Source organism: Alexandromys fortis, unplaced genomic scaffold (genome assembly GCF_014885135.2).
Source record: "Alexandromys fortis isolate MF-2015 unplaced genomic scaffold, M_Fortis_MF-2015_v1.1 scaffold_16, whole genome shotgun sequence".
In the NCBI taxonomy this organism is placed as follows: Eukaryota; Metazoa; Chordata; class Mammalia; order Rodentia; family Cricetidae; genus Alexandromys; species Alexandromys fortis.
Genome location: NW_026067893.1, coordinates 515798 through 534733, shown reverse-complemented (window position 1 = coordinate 534733; position 18936 = coordinate 515798). Strand labels below are relative to the sequence as shown.

The following is an 18936-nucleotide window of genomic DNA, read 5'->3' as shown; positions in this document are numbered from 1 at the left end:
TATCTGAGTTCTAGGAAGCCTGATCTATATAGTGAGCTCTGAGACAGTGCAGTGACACTCTCAAAAAAGATGGGGGAACTGAGGGGGACACAGGAGAAAGAGAGATGAGATGGGGAAGAGAATGAACCGAAGAGAGAGTGAAAGCACACACACACACACACACACACACACACACACACACACACACACACGAACGAACTAGTCAGGAATGCTAAGCAGTCATTGGCTGCTTTCCCAATATGCTATAAGCTTCTATCATCAGTGAAGCATTCTCAAAAATATCCTGACCCTCAAATACATATTGTCACAATTATGTGACATAATGAGCCATCAATGAACTACAAGAAGGTTCCAGGAACTATAGCCTTTCATAATTAATCTTTATAGACATCCCTGGGCGGGGAGGGGATCTATCTAATGACTGAACTACAGGGCTGGAGATTTAAACAACACTGTAGTTTCCCAAAAGAGGATCCCACAAAATGTACTGACATTTTTGGTATCACAGTGCCATTCAGACGTACCTAGAATTCGACAAGACCAAGGAAAAAAAGACAGTGACCTAGAGACCTTACAATGAAGGGTCACTTCATTTCAATGGACAAACTCAAACCCTCATCACGAATCCTTTCAAGGCCTTAGCAAGCTGTTCCTAAGTTCAGGGGTAACACGTGCTTTACAATAAGATGCTAAAGTGCCGGGCGACGGTGGCGCACGCCTTTAATCCCAGCACTCGGGAGGCAGAGCCAGGCGGATCTGTGAGTTCGAGACCAGCCTGGTCTACCGAGCTAGTTCCAGGACAGGCTACAAAGCCACAGAGAAACCCTGTCTCGAAAAACCAAGAAAAAAAAAAAAAAGATGCTAAAGTTAAATAAGTTACCTAAGGATTTCTAGATACCCAAGAAGATAAGAGGTAACAACTTCCAGATCAAGTATTTTACTGCTCATTTTGCCAAAACCTGGGAAGCAAGGAAGTTAACTGGCTTCCTCCAGAATACATGGCTAATTCCAGACAAAGAGGCCAGGCCAGGAAAAGCCTTATTATCATATTCCTAACATCTAACCTTAACCATTAAGGATATATATAAAATACACCACTGCTATCATTATTATTCAATTTTCTATAAATCATTTTACTTTTAGTGCCATAAAATACAAGCCAAAGGGCACTTAAAGAATGACTTGCTGACTCTTAAGACAACATGGTAATTTGTTTTCCCTTTTTGAGACAGGGTCTCATGTAGCCCTCAAACTAACTCCAATGTAGCCACGGATGACCTTCAACTCCTGCTCTTCCTGCCTCTACCTCCCAAGAGCGGGACTATAGCTTATGCCAACACATTCAGTTTTAGTATACCATTAACCTTAAGTACATTTTGTAAATAAGGCTCAGTATAATACTCATCTAGTATATGAGAAGCCCTGGGTCCAGTTACCAAAACTATGGGGTTGAGGGCAGTGCTAGATGTAAGAAGCATAATCAAAAGTCTCCATGCATATAATATTAACATAGGTGAAAATGTAAGGATAAAAACATATCACTGATTGCCAGATTTGTCAATAAGAAAAAGGCGTATCTATAAAGGGCCAACAGGGAGATTGTTAGGCAATGAGGTGCTTTGTATGGAATTGAAATGACAATATGCCACTCTATTTGTGTCAGAACCAAAGGAACTGTGCACCATACAATGAATCAGCAAGGCTATAGGTTAGGAACTGTGCACCATACAATGAATCAGCAAGGCTATAGGTTACAGATGCAGAAATGAAATGGAAACCTGACAAGTCTAATGACAAATGAATCACAGAGACAACAATAAAGGGTAGAGGTTTGCCTAGCATATATTAGACCCTGGATTCGAATCTCCACATGGGGTGGGGGGTATGGCAATTCTCCTAAAGACTTAATATTATAAATCTGCTTTTAGGAAATTTAACTCAGTGGCTGACAACTCACCTAGCATGTATGAGGCAAGTTCAATACCTATTACTTCTGATTAGAAAAAAAAGTGTCTCATATTAAAGCCTGACATAGTGGTGCACACCTGCAATCTTAGCACTTGGCAGGCTAAGGAAGGGGGATAGCCAAATTGCATAGTATGCATAAGGCCAGCCTAGAATGCATGGTGAAAAATTCCATCAAGGAAGGAAGGATGGAGGAAGGGAGGGAGGAAAGGAGGGAGAAAGGGAGGGAAAAGAATGAAAAGCAAATAAACCAGAAGGTGTGAGTTCACAAAGAGAAATTCCAATTCAAAATAAAACTGTGTGATTCTCCAAACAACTGCCACAAAGATGAAACCTCAAAATACTTACAGGGAAGAGATCAAACTCACAACCAGACTCCTATCTCAAAGGTAGTTAAATAGACCCTACTGCAATCAAATGAAACTAAGTCTAGAGCACAAACAGCTGGAACCTAGGGCTTGGGAGATACTATATACAACATCATGGGGAAGGCAGTTTGTCATTGGAACTGTGAGACTTCACTTGTCCTACTTAGTTAGGGTTTCTATAGCTGCTACGAAACACCATGACCAAAAGGCAAGTTGGGGAGGAAAGGGTTTTATTCAGCTTACACTTCCACAGTGCTGTTCACCACTGAAGGAAGTCAGGACAGAAACTCAAATAGGGCAGAAGCTGATGCAGAGGTCGTAGGGGGTGATCCTTACTGACTTGCTTCCTGGCTTGCTCAGCCTGCTTTCTTACAGAAACTAGGACCACCAGTCCAGGGACGGCACCACTCACAGTGGGCTGGGCCCTCTCCCAATGATCACTAATTGAAAAATTGCCTCTCATGGAGGCATTTCCTCAATTGAGGCTTCTTCCTTCCTGACAACTTTAGCTTATGGCAAGTTGGCACACAAAACCAGCCAGTACACCACCTTAGACCTGATCAGAGCTCTGGAGTCAGAAGAGACCCTAGAATCTGTTCAATATTCTCTTCCCAACCGACCCTCAAGACTGCTCAAGTTTGAGAACCACTGGCCCACACACACAGTACAATGTAGCCAGAGAAGGTAACATTCATTTTCTTCTCTGGATTGCTAGTAAGGGGTCTGTCATCTTTGCACTGTGGTCAATGAAATGTATAAATATATCAAAGACAATATTGAAAGAGCAGGCAGAAGTGCTTTCATGCAAACTCATCAAAGTTCCACATGGTACCCCTATTCCCCATCAAGAAAGCTAGCTTATAGTATTGATTCTCTGACTTGCTAATGACAATTTTAAAATAAGCCAAGCTTAGCAAACTAAATTACATCTGAAACATAGTTGGTTTTTTAATTAACTATTGGTGTAGGAAGTCCTTCTGCATATATGTTGCTTTTATTGGTTAATGAATAAAGAAACTGCCTTCACTTGTGATAGGGCAGAGTAGAGCTAGGCAGGGAAAACTAAACTGAATGCTCGGAGAAAAGAAGGCAGAGTCGAAGAGAAGCCAGGTAGCCCCACTGGAGACTGAGGCTGTATGGAACTTTACCGGGTAAGCCACAGCCAGGTGGCAATACACAGATTAATTGAAATGGGTTAACTAAAGATATAGGAGCTAGTTAGCAATACGCTTAAGTGATTGGCCAAACAGTGATTTAAATAATATAGTTTCTGAGTCATTATTTCGTGGTCTGGGCAGCCTCGAACAACAAACTAAGGACTAGGTACACTAAGGCTATTTGTGACAGAGACACGCATCTGCTCCTGGCAGTACTAATTTACTTCAAAAAAAAAAAATGATGATGGGCATCAAAGAACCTCTATATAGTTTGCTTTTGTTGTGACAAAGCTAGTCATTTGGAAAAGAAACTACCCTCTCCTTGACTGCTGACAGTATAGTGTTCAAATTGGACAAGCAGGACACAAAAAAAGCAACTGCCAAATTTTGCCCAGACAAGGTAGGACAGTCCTTCAAAATTCCCGCTTCATAGAAAAGTCTATTAGATATTAGGCCCATAGGCCAAAGTTGGATGCCCATCATTACAGAGGAACCCTGGGGTGACTGTCCAGACAGCCAGATGTCTGTCATTTTTTAGTTTTGGAAGTTGCTTGCTCTGCACTTCCTGTTTACTCAGATAATATTATATCCTTCCCAGGTCTCTGATGGGGTTGAAGATTAGTTATGTTATAGTTTTCCTTAGTTATGATGAAAAGTAAACTAGGTACAAAACTTTGGACTTACCAAGATATGATAGATAATATTTTCTCTGAATTTGCCAAAAACAAATGGACTGGACATTGTGAACATAATTCTTACTTGAAAATTTTTCCTATTGTATGTAATTTTACTCTATTAGAATTAAAACCTTTGCTTTTTATTTAAACAAAGGGGGAATTTTGTGGCATATTTGCACACTGTGTGAAAATGTGTCACTGTGACTGGTTTAATAAAGAACTAAATGGACAATAGGCAGGAAGAGGTTAGGCAGAATTTCCAGGAACACAGAGGACTCTAGGAAGAGGGCAGAGTTGCCAGGCAGACACAGAGGGCACAGGATGGGCAGTGCAGAATGAAGGTAACCAAGCCTCATAAAAGAACATAGATTAAAAGATACAGGTTAATTTAAGTTAAAAGAACTAATTAGGAACAAGCCTAAGCTAAGGCTGAGCTTTCATAATTAATAGTAAGTCTCTGGTTTGTTTGTTTGTGAGCTGGCAGCCCAAAGAAAAATCTGTTTACACCAGGTGAAATGGACCAGGCGAAAAACCAAAAAAATCAAAAAAAAAAAAAAAAAAAAAAAAAAAAAAGCCACTTGTTATCACAGTTTTCTCATCTCAGTAAAAAGCCAGTAAATGGCCTTACTCAAAACATAGTATCAGGCACAGCATTCTGCTCCCTCCATCAAAAGGGGTTGACTGAACTATTAAAGTACTGGACAGAGGAGCTGAAGGTCAAAAATTACACTTTCAGAGTGGGAAAGAAGTCCTTGGGAATAAGGGGAACAGACGGTCAGAACAAAAACAAGATGATGTATTCTAATAAACGAATGGGAGTATTTAAGAAGCAAAACCCTAGTTGTAAAGGGAAATAATTTTGCTAGGGTATAGCTTATTTATCTGGCAGAAGACTTGTCAGACAGGCACAAAGCCCTAGGTTTGATCCTCAGCATCACAGAAAGCATTAACTAGATGTGGTGGTGAATTCCTCCGACTTCAGCACTCCAGAAACAGGCAGAAGGATCATCTCAAAACAAAAAGAAAATAACTTGACACAGAACCGTAACACTTAGTTGTTACTAGGAGAACTGGCCAGTTTAAAAACAAAATCTATCCATTGTAAATAGTCTGTTCTGAGGAGAGAAAAGTCTAACTCTGAGCCACCGACTTGGTGATGTTTTGATTTGCCACTAGAAGAGAGCAGCTATCTGTATCTAGTGAAGCTGCATTTCTTTCTACCCAGACAAATTCTATGAAAAGGCTTTGGGTATTTGGGGACTTCTAAGTTTGGGGATTTGGAGACACTATTGAGAACTTAAAATGTCTACTGTGGATACTTATAAAGTCACTCTTCCCATAGGTTCTGAAGCTATTTTCACATAAACATATTACCAGATAACACTGGCATCTGGTTTTTATTAAGATCCTCATTAATACATTCCTTGGGTGTTCTACCCTACTCAACTGTCCACAAAGATACACTGGTCTAGATAAGGCTGCAGCAAGTCAGCTTCATGTGAAATGCTCTTCTCGACACTGGAAGGTTGTAATTAGCATTTCTGTTCTATTACTTAGAACCTATTTCTGCAAGAGGAATAGACTAGGAGAGTAGAGATGCCCCCAACAGAAGATAGGTTAAGAAACCAACACTAGTGCATTGGCTACTGGCAAGATGGAAATCTCTGTTCCTACAGAACAGTGTTGTCTGTGTCCTGCACAACACTGCTCTAAAATTCTACCATCACATTTCAACTTGAGACACAGCTGTGTACAAAAGCCCATCATGACAGCACATGTATGAAATGGTTAGGGTTATCATGACATCTATATGGTACCAACTCCAGCTAATTCAAACTCTCACCAAAGTAAAAAAGTATTTAAAATAGGAAATCTGTTCTCAACTACACTAACTACAAGTATATCACTAATTTAAAATTCTTAATTGTCTCCTAACATTTCAACAGGGTGATCACTCCTTAACACTAAAACCAAAAATGTCTGAGTTTTGAAGATGAAACAAAAACAGGTGTTGAGGTCAAGTCCTGATGTCGGATGTCTTTATATGTGTGTGTGTGTGTGTGTGTGTGTGTGTGCTGCTTTGTTGGTTGATGAATAAAACTGTTTCAGCCAATGGCTTAGCAGATTAAACTAGGCAGGAAGTTCAGAGAGAGAGAGAGAGAGAGAGGGGAGAGAGAGTGGGGGGGGGGAGTTGGAGTTGAGGACAGACATCATGTAGCCACTGAAGGAGATGCCAGAACATTACCAGTAAGCTACAGCCTTGTGGTGATGCATAGATTAATAGAAATGGGTTAATTTAAGATGTAAGAGCTAGCTAAGAATATGCCTAAACCATTGAACAAACAGTGTTGTAATTAATATAGTTTCTGTGTGATTATTTGGGGCTGGGCAGCTGGGAAACGAAAACACAGTCACCATTTACAAAGCCCCAGAGTAAAAGGAATGTTCAAGTCCAACCAGGAGAAATATACTTCTTCCTGCTCCACTCATCCCCCGCTCCCTCCTCAGGATGAAGATCCTTCTCTTGGAAACTGAGCATCCCAGAGAAAGACACTCATGTAGTAGCACCTGGCAGTTCTTCAACAGTAGTTCTCCATCCAATCAACCTAAAGTGAAGTCAACACTTAACAACTTAGCAAGGTCCCCTTCAGAGACCTGCTCAAGTCTCTTTCAATTTAAATATGAATAGACAGTAAAGGATGATCAAATTTCAGACATGAACAAAACAAAATATGACAAATTAAGAACAAAGGTAATTCAAAGGATAGAAGAAATCATTTTTTTTTAAATCTAGAATTACTATTCTCAAAAGGATACAATTAGAGCTGGTAAATGGCTCAAAGTGCTTACCAACAAGCCTAAGGGCCTGAGTCCAATCCTGGAATCTACCTGGTAAAAGGAGAAAAACAATTCCTGTAAGTTGTCCTCTGACCTCCCACATGTTACCATGCTAACACAAACACACACACAGAGGGAGTGTTATTTAAAAAAATAAGATACAATTAAAAACTGTCTTAGCATAGAAGCAATCCAGGTGCTTCTAAAGTTAAAAATACAGCCAAAATCTAATAGAGAGATAAAGAAATCATCAGGGAACTTTCCCAGACCATTAAGAGAAATAGAAGATAAAACCTAGCTAACTGACAGAAAAACTGGAAATTCTACATGACTACTAATAACTCAAGAGAATGAAAGAGAACAGGAAAAATGTAAAGGCAAACAGATACTGACATATTACAACAAAGTATCCCATAAGCTCCCTCAAAAATGAAAGTCAAAGTAGCATTTGATACCATTCAATGTAGATAGCAAGCATGAAGTCAAAGATGGAACATTTTAAAAGTTCCAGGAAAAATTTCAGTCAAGATTTCCTGTGGTACATGTCTTTAATCTCAGGAAACAGAGGCAGGCAGATTTCTATGAGTTTGAGGACAATCTGGTCTACACAAAGAGTTTCAGAACAGTCAGAGCTACATAGTAAGAGACTTGTTGGGGGATGAGGGCGGGAGGGATTCTCCATTTCAACTATCAATTAGGTAAGTATGAATGCAGCCCCCCCCCCTTTTTTTTTTAGCTAGGCAAGCTCTAACATTCTTATCAGGAATCTACTAGAAGACTTCTTCAAATATGCATACATACCCAGACAGGAATATACCAACGAAAAATGTAGATGCAATCATAGAGGCTGAGGGTGTAATTAAGCAGCAGAGCCCTTGTCTGGCATGTAGGGGTCCTAAGTTTGATTTCTACCATCACCAAAACTAAAGAGGGAACGGGGAGAGGAGAAAGGCAGAGAGTGGGTGTGGCCACTATAATACTTGAGGCTGCTGAGTGACAAGTATGCCTTAGCCTTAAGGAACCAAAAGGAAAAAAGAGGACTGATAACTTCATAAGCAAAGACCAAGTCAATGGAATGACACTGTTGACAGGTTTTAAGAATATGTTCAAGCCGCCCATGTTAGCATATGCTTTTAATTCCAGCACTTGAAAGGGAAAGGCAAGCAGCTCTCAGGAACTTCTAAGCCAGCCAGGGCTACAGTGAGAGCCTGTCTTTAAAATAAAATAAAATAAAATAAAATATAGAGTATGTTCAACAAAAGCATGTCAAAGTTCCAGATCAAAGAGAATGTATCTATGTACATTTTTGGTCCTTCAGTGACTATCATGTCTTCTATGAGAGCAGCAAGTGCTCTTAATCACTGAGCCATCTTTACTGCCCCTCCCAACTTATATTATTTTAATAACAGCAAAGTTTTTTGATGAAACTACTGTTTTAGGATTTCCAATATTCTAAGGTAGGAGAGATAAAAAAAAAAGTTCAGGAGTTCAAACCATTCATCCTCTCTTCCTCAACCCAAAATTCTATAGACTTCAATCACTAAAGACCTCTAAACATCTGAAAACCCCTGCTCCAAAGCTTTAATTGTCCAGGCTCCACCTCTTGTCTACAATTATTACAGCTTCAAAATGGTCACTGTCTCTCTCCACTCACATTAAGACACAACTTAACCAAGGCACATACTCCCTTAACACTGAGTGGAGGGAGTCCCTTCCTGTCCAACCACATCTATCTATTCACGTCTAATTGTGCCATTCCATCCTTACACCTGTGCTCCCAAAATAATCATGGGTCACATCTGAGTTCTCCCTCCCTCTCCTTCTTCCCCATGCTATCAAGTATGTACGCAAACACCAGCATTATGTCTGTTCATCATCTCACATTAATTTTGTCTCATTCCATGCCCTCATTATCAGAAGCTGAAACACTACTTTGCATAAAGAAACACTTGCTGAATAAAATACCATTCAGATGTCTAATCACCACATCTGTAACTAGGTATTATAAACCTACAGAGGCTAACAGCCACATGTCACCAACACCAGAATGAGACACGAAACCAGTTTATAGTTCTAAGACACACTACAAAAGGCTAAGAAAAACAAACTTCACAAAGTGCCTAACAACCTACAGTGCAATGTGCATGGTTTACAGCTCAGGTACTTTACAAAAGAAGTAAACTGTTTTCTTCAGAGATTTGAAACTAAGCTTTATCATACAAATCAAAAGCAGGTTTCTCTTTATCAATGACATTTTATGTGATACCAGTTTGTAAAAATAAAAAGCAAAATGGCAAAGGAAGAGCCCCAATAATATCCTGCAGTTCCGCTAATGGATCACATTCATGTGATGCTTGCCAAACACAGCCAGTGAGCTAGAAGGTGACAAGTCACACACCACATTCGGAGTCCATCAACCCATTTGCAAACTGGAAGACAGGCCCTGACAACCAAAGGACAAATTTAAAATTTAGAAAAATCAGTTAATACTTTTCATCAATTCAAAAGTTAAATTTTACTTAATATTAGAAAAAAAAAGAGTATTTCATTAGGTTCAATTTGAAGTATTATAAATTGCCTTCTCACTTAGGGACAAGAATTATTAGTGACGTGGATTGCTAAGTCTCCTCAGATCAAAGATGCCCACGGTTGCCTCTGACAACTACACACTCTCATATGTGTGCGTGTGCACATGCACCTATACCCACACCACACCACACAGTCTCTTTATACCTGGACACATCAGCATCAGTTACAGGAAGACCCTTCCACTCATTTAGCCATCATCAGTTATTATTTGTTCCAGCATACCCTAGTTCATCATGCTTCCTAATATATTCTGGAACTACTCTATTTAACATCTATGGAATGTGAGCAGGTGTAGGCATTCTACTGCTGCCACAAAACACCATTACCACTGTTAGGATTCAGGCAGTACCCTGGTCAGTCCAGGGTCCCATGACTGCTGCGTCACTACGTATATACACAGGTGCAAAAGGTCCCTTTAAGAGACCAGCTCTGCCCATTCCTGCTTTCTCTTTCCAGCTCTTCTGAATAGGTAGGCTAATCCTTGCCTCTTTTTCCTCTTCCTCTTTCTCTCTTACCTCCCCCACTCCCTTTATCTCAATAAAACTCCCACATACATAAGCTCTAAGCTCTGCCTGCATGGTGTGTCTGCTCCTCACCTGCTGTGGGCTCTCATGTGCTGTGTGGCCACTTAGCCAGTGGAGGTCTGTCTTCTGCTTTACAACAACCATAAAGCAAGTAGGGGAGGAAAGTTTAGTCAGCTTACACTTCGACATTGCTGTTCACCACTGAAATAAGTCAGGACTGGAACTCAAACAAGGCAGGATCCTGGAAGAATGCTCTTTACTGGTTTGCTTCCCTTGGCTTGCTCAGTCTGCTTTCTTATAGAACCTAGGCTAGGGCTACCAGCCCAGGGATGGCACCACCCACAATGGGCTGGGCCCTCCCCCAGTGATCACTAGGTGAAAAAAAATGGTTTACAGCTGGATCTCCTAGAGGCATTTCCTCAACTGAGGCTCCTTCCCCTCTGATTACTTTAGCTTGTATCATAAATGTGCCATTACAGATGGCCTACATCACATAGGCTAATCTAAACAGAAAAGCATCTTTAAAAAACTTGTTTTTCTGTCCCCCCTTTGTCTCTACAAAACAAATAGGATCTAAAGTAAGCTCTTCTCAATAAAATGACATATGAAGGGCTGCAGCAAATCTCAGCCATTTATACTGCTCAGCTGGAACCTCCAGCTCGCTCCTCCTTGATCATGAAAGCCCCATTCCTCTCTCTCCACACCCCACCCTCTCAGAAAATCTCAGGCAGCTATTTCCTCTCCTGAAGTTGCCAGTAGCCCAAGACCCCGACTAAAGCGGTCAGTTTTTGACCATACTTGGGCACAAACTCAGCATATCACCACCCCCTCACTTACAGGGTATATATGCTCCTTGCTTTAGTTTGGTCATGTGACCTCTCTGGCTCCAATCTCTGGGGCCGGAGAACTCACCGAGGAGTTGTTTTGCTCAAATAAACATGTTCTTTTGCTTTTTCAACTCGGCTTGATCTGGCTTACTGTGTCAGCAGAGAAACCTATTATCACATTACACAGAAAACCTATTAAACATAACATGAGCAAGAAAAAGAGAGATTTAAACAAAACAACAAAAACCCTTTGTTATATTATGTAAGCCCCTGAGATTTGGAGGTTATTTTCATAAGAAAACTCATTAATTTTAAATGGAAAGTTAAACAAAAAAGTTACACTTTCCAAATTAGGTTCTGCCAAGAGAACACACTTTAGTGCAATCTGGAAGGCCAAATCAAAGCCAAGGGCCTTGCAGTACTGCTGATCTTTCTGTAGACACTAACAAACTCCCAAATTCCAGGACTTGATCACTAACCTCAGGATGAGACAGGTTACAGAGTTGGTGTAAAAAGGTGACAAGGACAGCAGACCCCTCCCTGGAATGGCCACCGACTTCCATCCTTCCAAACTGCCAAATATTCCTAAAGCACCTGAGTTCCTGTCCTCAATTCCCTCTTGCTGTGGACACCACAGTTCCTGCACTGAACTGTGACTGGTAAATGGTGCTACCCAGAGGAAACTGGCTCAAAGGCTCAGAACCAGCTTTGGTTTCCTCTCACAATTGAGTTTCACAGCAGTAATGTCTTGCTACCATTTTAGAAAAAGCTCTAGCAGCACATGGCATGCAGCCACAAAGAGTTAAATTATCACCTGTGGATATATTTTTTAAAAAAAATTCTATAGAAAGCAATCTGGTGGGCTGCTGAGCTAGTGGGGAACGGGAATACAAGGACTACGACATCTGATCGGAAGACGGTGGTAGGCTCAAGGAGAATGTCCAGTTTATTTTGTCTTAGAGCATGTACAACCTCTGCAAAACCCGTAGCAGATTTCCTAACCATTAGCAGCACTAAGCTGACATACAAAAAAAAAAAATTACAGACAGAAAGACATTAATATCGTGGAATTACCATATGAATTGAATCCAAAGTCTAAAGGAAAATAGTACAATACCTGTGATACAGCAGAACCCTGAGTCCCAGAATGGAGCAAACTTGTTGAAAGCTGATCAGTCTGAGAGTGAGCCCATGATGTCTCCAGGCCTCTAGTTATAATCAGACTTCACAGAAGAGCAAGTGCCAAGAGTAATGAAAAAGAGGTGGGTAACCTTCCATAAAAACTGCAGCACCTGACACTGGCAGAAACCTGGGAATGCCCTGGGAATGGGCGTGTTCCTGAAGACTCCCTCCACTCAACACCACCTAGGATTCGCTCAGTTAACAACATCTGGACTTGATGTCAGCCTGCACTCAGTCAGAATTCCCAAGTAAATCTGTATAAGCAGATCAGACACTAAAAATGAAAAGATCAGTGGGCATGCATAGCAATAAAAACTATCTGTGGGCTGACCATAGAGTTCAGCAAATAAACTTGCCCTGCAAGTCTGACACCCTAAATTCAGTCTCTAGAACCCACATAGAGACAGGAGAGAAATAATTCCATAAAGTTATCACCCTCTGGAGCACACACACTTTTTAGGGAACTATATTTGTATGAAGAACACACAAAAAAGGAAGTGAACAGTGCTTCAGTACAGTACTCACGAGACAGAGCAATCTGTCAGAGGGAACGGGGATGGGAGTGGGGGAGAAAATCCGACAACTCTAAATCCAGGAAGTTCAGAAAGACCAAGGACAAACACTTTTAGAAAAACTAGAAACAACGCAGTCACGCTGCTGCTGTTTAAAAAGATAAAGCAGAGCTAGGGGTGTGGTGGTTTAGTTTGTTGTGCTTCAAAAAGCCCTGGGTTGGATAATCAGCTGATATAACCTGGGGCACAATCCCAGCCCTCCTAGGGTAGAGGAAGGAGTAGAAAAATTCAAGGTCATCCTCAGGTACGAAATCAATATAAAGACTGAGTGGGCCAAAAGAATGGATCAGAGATTAAAAAATATATATTAAAAGTAGCCAGAAAAAAAGGGAAATATCATAAAGAAAGGAACAAAGACGATTCAGACAATCAAGATAAGAAACAGACACTGGAGGAAGGGGGCTCACAACCTTAGTGGACAGTACTGACACAGTCAGTGTTCTTTAAGGCTGTGAGCTCTGGTAGGCTGACAATGGGTGGACACTATGCTTAAAGCCCCACGAACTGTCCTGGGTGGGTTATGAAAAAGCCACACATAAAGTTGGTAAGGGGTGAGGATATGAAAGTGGATCGAGAAGTAGTTAGGAGGAAGAAGCATGAGGTGAATGATAAAAATACATTGAATGCATGTATGAAATTCTCAAAGAATAAAAATTGTAGAGAAACAATGAAGGTGGAGAGAAAATAGAAAGACAGCTTTTAAAATAATAATGGGAGGAAAGGCGTTATAATATAAAATTCTATAGCCAGTTAAAAAAAAATACTCTTAGAAAACAAAGACTTCAACAGACAAGCAAAAGCTGACTAAGTCCAAGGTCAACAGAACCACATCTAAAAAAACATTAACAAGCCAGTCGGTGGTTAATCCCAGCACTTAGGAGGCAAAGGTAGGAGAATCTCTTGAGTTCAAGGCTAGCCTGATCTACACAAAGCGATTTCCAGGGTGTCCAGGACTACACAGAGAAACCCTACTTCAAAAAACAAAACAAAGCAATAATAATAATAATAAAATAAAAAAAGGAAAAGCTTTTATGGAAGTCCAGAACTAAAGAAGAGAAACACAAAGAATAATATAAAAGATTTCTTTCCCAGTTGTCTTAATCTTTGTTCTACTGCTGTGAAGTGACACCATGATCCAGCAGTCCTTATAAAGGAAAGCATTTAATGGGGGCTTGCTTACAGTTTCAGGGGCTTAGCCCATTATCACCATGGTGGAGCGCATGGCTGCAGGTACGGCTTTGGATTGAAACTACTTGAACTAGTTGAAAGCTACAGCCTCATCTACCAGCAGAGACAAAGGCTTGTCTGGCCTAGGCTTTTGCCACTGACACACTTCTAACAAGGCCACACTTACTCTAACACATGTGAGGTAGTCTATGAAAAGACTATGCTTTACTCAAATTAGATTTTCACAGTGCAACTCTTAGAATGATCACTAAAGAACAAAAAAGGTCAGTGATAAACCAAACTGAAGACAAATTTCATCAAAACTGAGCAAAACACTTAGATATGCCTTTCCTGAGACAGCAAGAAATTCAAGGCCATCCTCAGCTAGAAGATTAAGTTTAAGGCAAGCCACAAAAACAAACAAACAAAAACCACAATGTATACACACACACACACAATCAAATGATTAAAAAACAAGTAAAAGAAAGAAAATAGACAATGGACTTCAACCTTACAGTAAATGTGAATAGCCTTCAATAAGGTTTAGGGGCTGGAGGTCCATGCCTTTAATCTCAAAGGCACAGGCAGGCAGATAGTTCAAGGTCTACAAATTTCAGGACAGTCAGGGTTACAAAGAAAAACTGTCTCAAAAAACAAGAAGGAAATAAAAGTATGAAAACAGAAGGGGGAGAGGAGAGCAAAGGCAAAGGGAAAAAGAAAGGAAGGAAAAACACAGGCGGACAGAGGTTGCCACAAATAAATCTTTACATCGGCCTAACTAGTAAAAGAGGCCATGCCCAAGTGGGCGGGTAACTTAAAAGCTACTGGCAGTAGGAATTCCTACAGCACGTGTTGTACACACGCACCCAAAAAAAAATGCACTTTAATTTAAAAACAAATGAACTGGAAAAGATACAGCATACAATGAACCTGAACATCTCAGATATCAGACACTACAGGGATAAAGACAGGCATTCATTCCATCATGATGAAACACCCATGGTCCAGGACACAGCAGTCCTGAAAATGATATACCATAAGGGGATTAATGGACAGAACTGAAATCTATACATATACAGTCAGTTACTTTCTTACAAAACTGCCAAAACAGCAGGAGTAATTTTTCAACAAATATTGCTGACAAAACTGGACATATATATGGGGAAAAATGTCAATCTCACACTGCACATACATATCAACTCCTAATTCAGACCACAGATTAGAAATTAAACCCACAAACCTTCTAGGAGAAACTCTTCCTGACTCTGGATTACATAAATATAATTAGGATACAAAAAAAAAATTAGGCCATAGAAGAGAAAACTGATAAAAAAAAAATCAGTTAACATCAAAACTAAAACTACCACTCTTCAGAAAACACTAAAAGAAACAAGTCAGGGGAGAGGACATTCAGAGTGCAGGTTATCTGGCAAACATGCAAAGTTCACAAGAGTGTCTTTAAACACAACAAAACAAACAACCCAAGAAATGAGCAGCAGATCTGAACAGTCTCACACAACTGTAAGAAAGACCAGAAATCACTGGAAAGCGCCAAACCGTGTAAATAAGGGACTCAGCAAGCCTAACTACTGTCTACTCTGTCAGGACAAACTTTATGACTGACAAGACAACATGGAGACCAGCCAGTGCTGTCCAGAAGCACCAGAGAAACAAAAATCTGGTTTAGGTTACTGAGTTTGTCTAACAAATCAAACGTAATGTTGGTGATATTTAAATTGAATTTCTAGATTAAAATGGAGACAAAAGGAATTCTTAAAATAATTTGATTCAAGAGCATGGAAATTTGAGCCATTTAACTGGAGTCCACCTTAGTTCCTCAGTAAAGTTTCCCTGTCTCTCCTTAAAAATCTGTGTATTCTTGCATTACTTTAAATATAGACACCATAATTTTGTGACTGTTACATAGGCATCCATTTTTGGTATATTGCTACTAGTATAAATATTAACTTTTCCAGGCTGGTCTTCAACCTAACAGTCCATTACACTGAGTTTCTCAAGGTTTCAAAGATAATACTGCCAAGTTCTAAAGGGTTTGTTTTTGTCTCACACTATATCACCTTGGCTGACCTGGAATTCATAAGATCCCCATGAGAAGGTTTAAAGGTGTGAGCCATCAGGCCAGCAACCAGGATTTTTCTTAACATATTAAACAGTAATAGAAATAAGGGGTATCTATGACTGGTTACCATCTTATAACGAATATATTGAAATTTTCTCCATTATTCTATTAGCTACAGGTCTGGTAATGACTTTATATAGTTATCCTGCACTCTTTACCTTACTAAGTTTTTATCATTAAAAAAACCTGGTACTGGCCGGTTGGCATGAAAAGAAATGATCAAATCATGTTTTTCCAATCTGCTGAGATAAATTACACTAATATATCGATACTAGAAAAAAACTGAAACAAACTGTGAATCATGATTCTTTTGACCTGGCTAGGTCTGACAAGTTAATGGGATACAGGATTTCATTTCTACACTAATAGGTGAACCACACCTATACATAATCTTATCTAGTTTTAGAATCAAGATTCCACTATCCCCATAAAATGGCCTTGGGAGTTTTGGCTTTGCCTTGCTTTTGTGCCCTATGTTCCAGAACTTATAAAAAGGAAAGGTTATTGAGTACTGAACCAAGAGACTTGGAAGGGAAAGCCCTCATCACTACTACTAAAAGTCTAAGCATAGTCCAAGTTTTCTACTGATAACTGTTTTGAGTTAATAGTTCCCTAACAATCATGGATTTCTTCATCTACCTTCTCAAATTTATTACCATATAGTAGCTTTTTAAAAATGTAATGTTCTATTTTAATTTTTTCATTTATTTTCAATTTTTGCCCTGGACCAATCTTTAACAGGCCTGCATAGCTTACTAACCTTTTTGTTTTCTAACAAGATCTCATGTTTCACAAGCTGGCCTTGAACAGCATGTACAGCTGAGGAAAATGAAATTCTTGATCCTCATGGCTCTACCTCCAAAATGCTGGGATTGTAATTGTTAGTCACCATGTTAAGTTTTATAAGGTACTGGAATCAAACTCAGGGCTTCCAGGACGCACTCATCAACCCAGCTGCATCCCCAACACCCCAAATTTATTCATCTTTTCAAGGGATAATCTTTTGGTTTGGCAAGTTCTTTTGCTCTCAGCTTGGCTGATGACTTCTGTTCTTTATGTTCATTTCTTAACCCATCAAAGAAAGTTTACTTAACCATTAATACAAACTTCCTTCAGCATTTAAGGTAAACCACACTGCCACTATAAAGTCTATTTTCACAACGCAACCCTTCAACATAAAAACTATATTAAATAAATGATAGTTCCGTCTATGCATAACAGGGAATAAAGCTTCCTATCCACACCTACACAAGTGCCTTTGCCTAAAGCAGTTATCTTGAAGGCATGTAAGGCGGTGTGCTATTTCCATAAAAAAATTTTTTTTCTAAGGTTGTAACTACATATAAGCATCAGGACAAATAATTTTCTCTTCATAATTAGGTGGGCAATTACTGTTATAGCTTAATAAAATTGGTAACTATAAATGAAATCTCCAGTTGCATTACCATTTTAAACTTGCAGTTATCAAGGATCTGGCTACCACTAGTGGTCACGTTCCTTTTTCCACACCATCTCCCAGGGTTAAAACAACACTTTCTGGTTCTTTCCCTAGCTGTGGAAGCGCACCACCAGACTGTAAATGTTTTCGAATTACTTTTAGTCTTCAGCCTGCAACTGAATGTTAAGGCAGAGCGCTAAAAAGCTCAACAAGCGGCAGGGCCCTAGGTATGGTCACTTGAATGGCTTCCCTGAAACGTAATTTTTATACATCAGCTTCAAAACAGTTGCAGCAGTTCCCGCTGCATAAAGAAACAACTCAGAGTTTCGTGGGAGGATGCAAAAAAATGCACAAAGCAGAGAACAAAGTACTAACCTAAAAAGACAACGTTCAGATTCCTGATTTGCTTAAAGTACAGCGGCTAAGTATACAAGAACACAAGCTGTCAACTGTCTTTGCTTTCTGGTTACCAGAAAGAATTCTTGCTAACGAAATTCAAGACCGCCTTATTCTTCCCCCCTCGCCTTGTAAGGCGAAACTTTGAAGGGGACGCGTGAGAAAAAGAGCTTACTAATGTTGAGAGATGATCAGGCGTAATAAAGATCTTGTCTGAAGCATAATCTGGGGCTGCGGGCGAAGGTAAACGAGCAGCCCGGGCTGGTCGGCCAGACACCGGCTGCAGACACCGAACGAGGATGGGAGGTAAGAGGGGAGAGAGAGACCTAGGCCTGGAACAAAGGAAGTGGAGCTGCTCCCAGGGCGGGGGGATTCGGCGAGCCGAAGTGGAGGAGCAGCCGAGGCTACGGGGAAAAGGCCAGACTCACGGAACTTGGAAGTGGAGGTGTTGATGTTGATGGTGGAGCTGGGGGTGGGGGCGGAGGCCGCCTTGGTCACCGCGGCAGCCGTGTCGCAGCTCTTCAACATCATGATCACCCCGTTGGGCTCCGGCAAGGGCGGAGGCCCCAGCGGGAGCCCCTCCTTAGGGTCCTTCCCGTCCACAGAACCCACGGGCATAGCCAGCAGCTGGCCCCCCGGGGCTTCTCGGCCGGGATCCTGGATGGACGACGAGGGCGGTAGCGGTGGCGGTGGCGGTGGAGGCTGCCGGAAGTTGTCCGCGGCGGCCTCCCAGTTGTGGTTCTGGTCGTCCATCATCGCCTCGTAGCTGAGCATCTCCTCCTCCTCCATGCTCTCCTCCATCCTGCCGGGCCCCCCGGCGGCCTCCCAGGCACCTGCCTCCCCGAGGCCTGGGAGCACAGCAGCCGCCTCGAGTTCACATCGCCCGGAGCCCTCGCGGGCGCGGCGGACAGGCCAGGAGCGCGCGCGCCCGAGTGCTTTCGCCCTCGCTCAGGACTCCGCTCAAGGAACCGCTAACTGCGGTGGGCACTCCCGGGGCTCGGCTTCTCACAGAGACGGCCGCAAAGCGGCGACGTCCGTCACGACATTTTACAGCAGCTTCCGCAGGCGCCTGGGAAGAGCTCGGGGGGGGGGGGGG

At 41.2% G+C, this 18936-nt stretch overlaps 1 protein-coding gene across 4 annotated transcripts in view; it reads right to left on the bottom strand.

Moving 5' to 3' along the window:
- Cacul1 (CDK2 associated cullin domain 1) overlaps nucleotides 1–18922 on the bottom strand; it is a 54388-nt gene extending 35466 nt beyond the window's left edge. Inside the window, exons 1-2 of one of the 4 annotated variants that reach the window (XM_050148770.1) lie at nucleotides 18269–18922; nucleotides 7018–7056 (exon numbers count right to left, since the gene is read on the bottom strand). In XM_050148770.1, the coding sequence (XP_050004727.1) occupies nucleotides 7018–7056; nucleotides 18269–18641 (412 nt within the window). In that variant the 5' untranslated portion in view covers nucleotides 18642–18922. The remainder of the gene's footprint in view (nucleotides 1–7017; nucleotides 7057–18268) is intronic. The other 3 variants (XM_050148750.1, XM_050148778.1, XM_050148759.1) reach the window with 3 other exon arrangements.
- Between the last annotated feature and the right edge of the window lie 14 nt (nucleotides 18923–18936).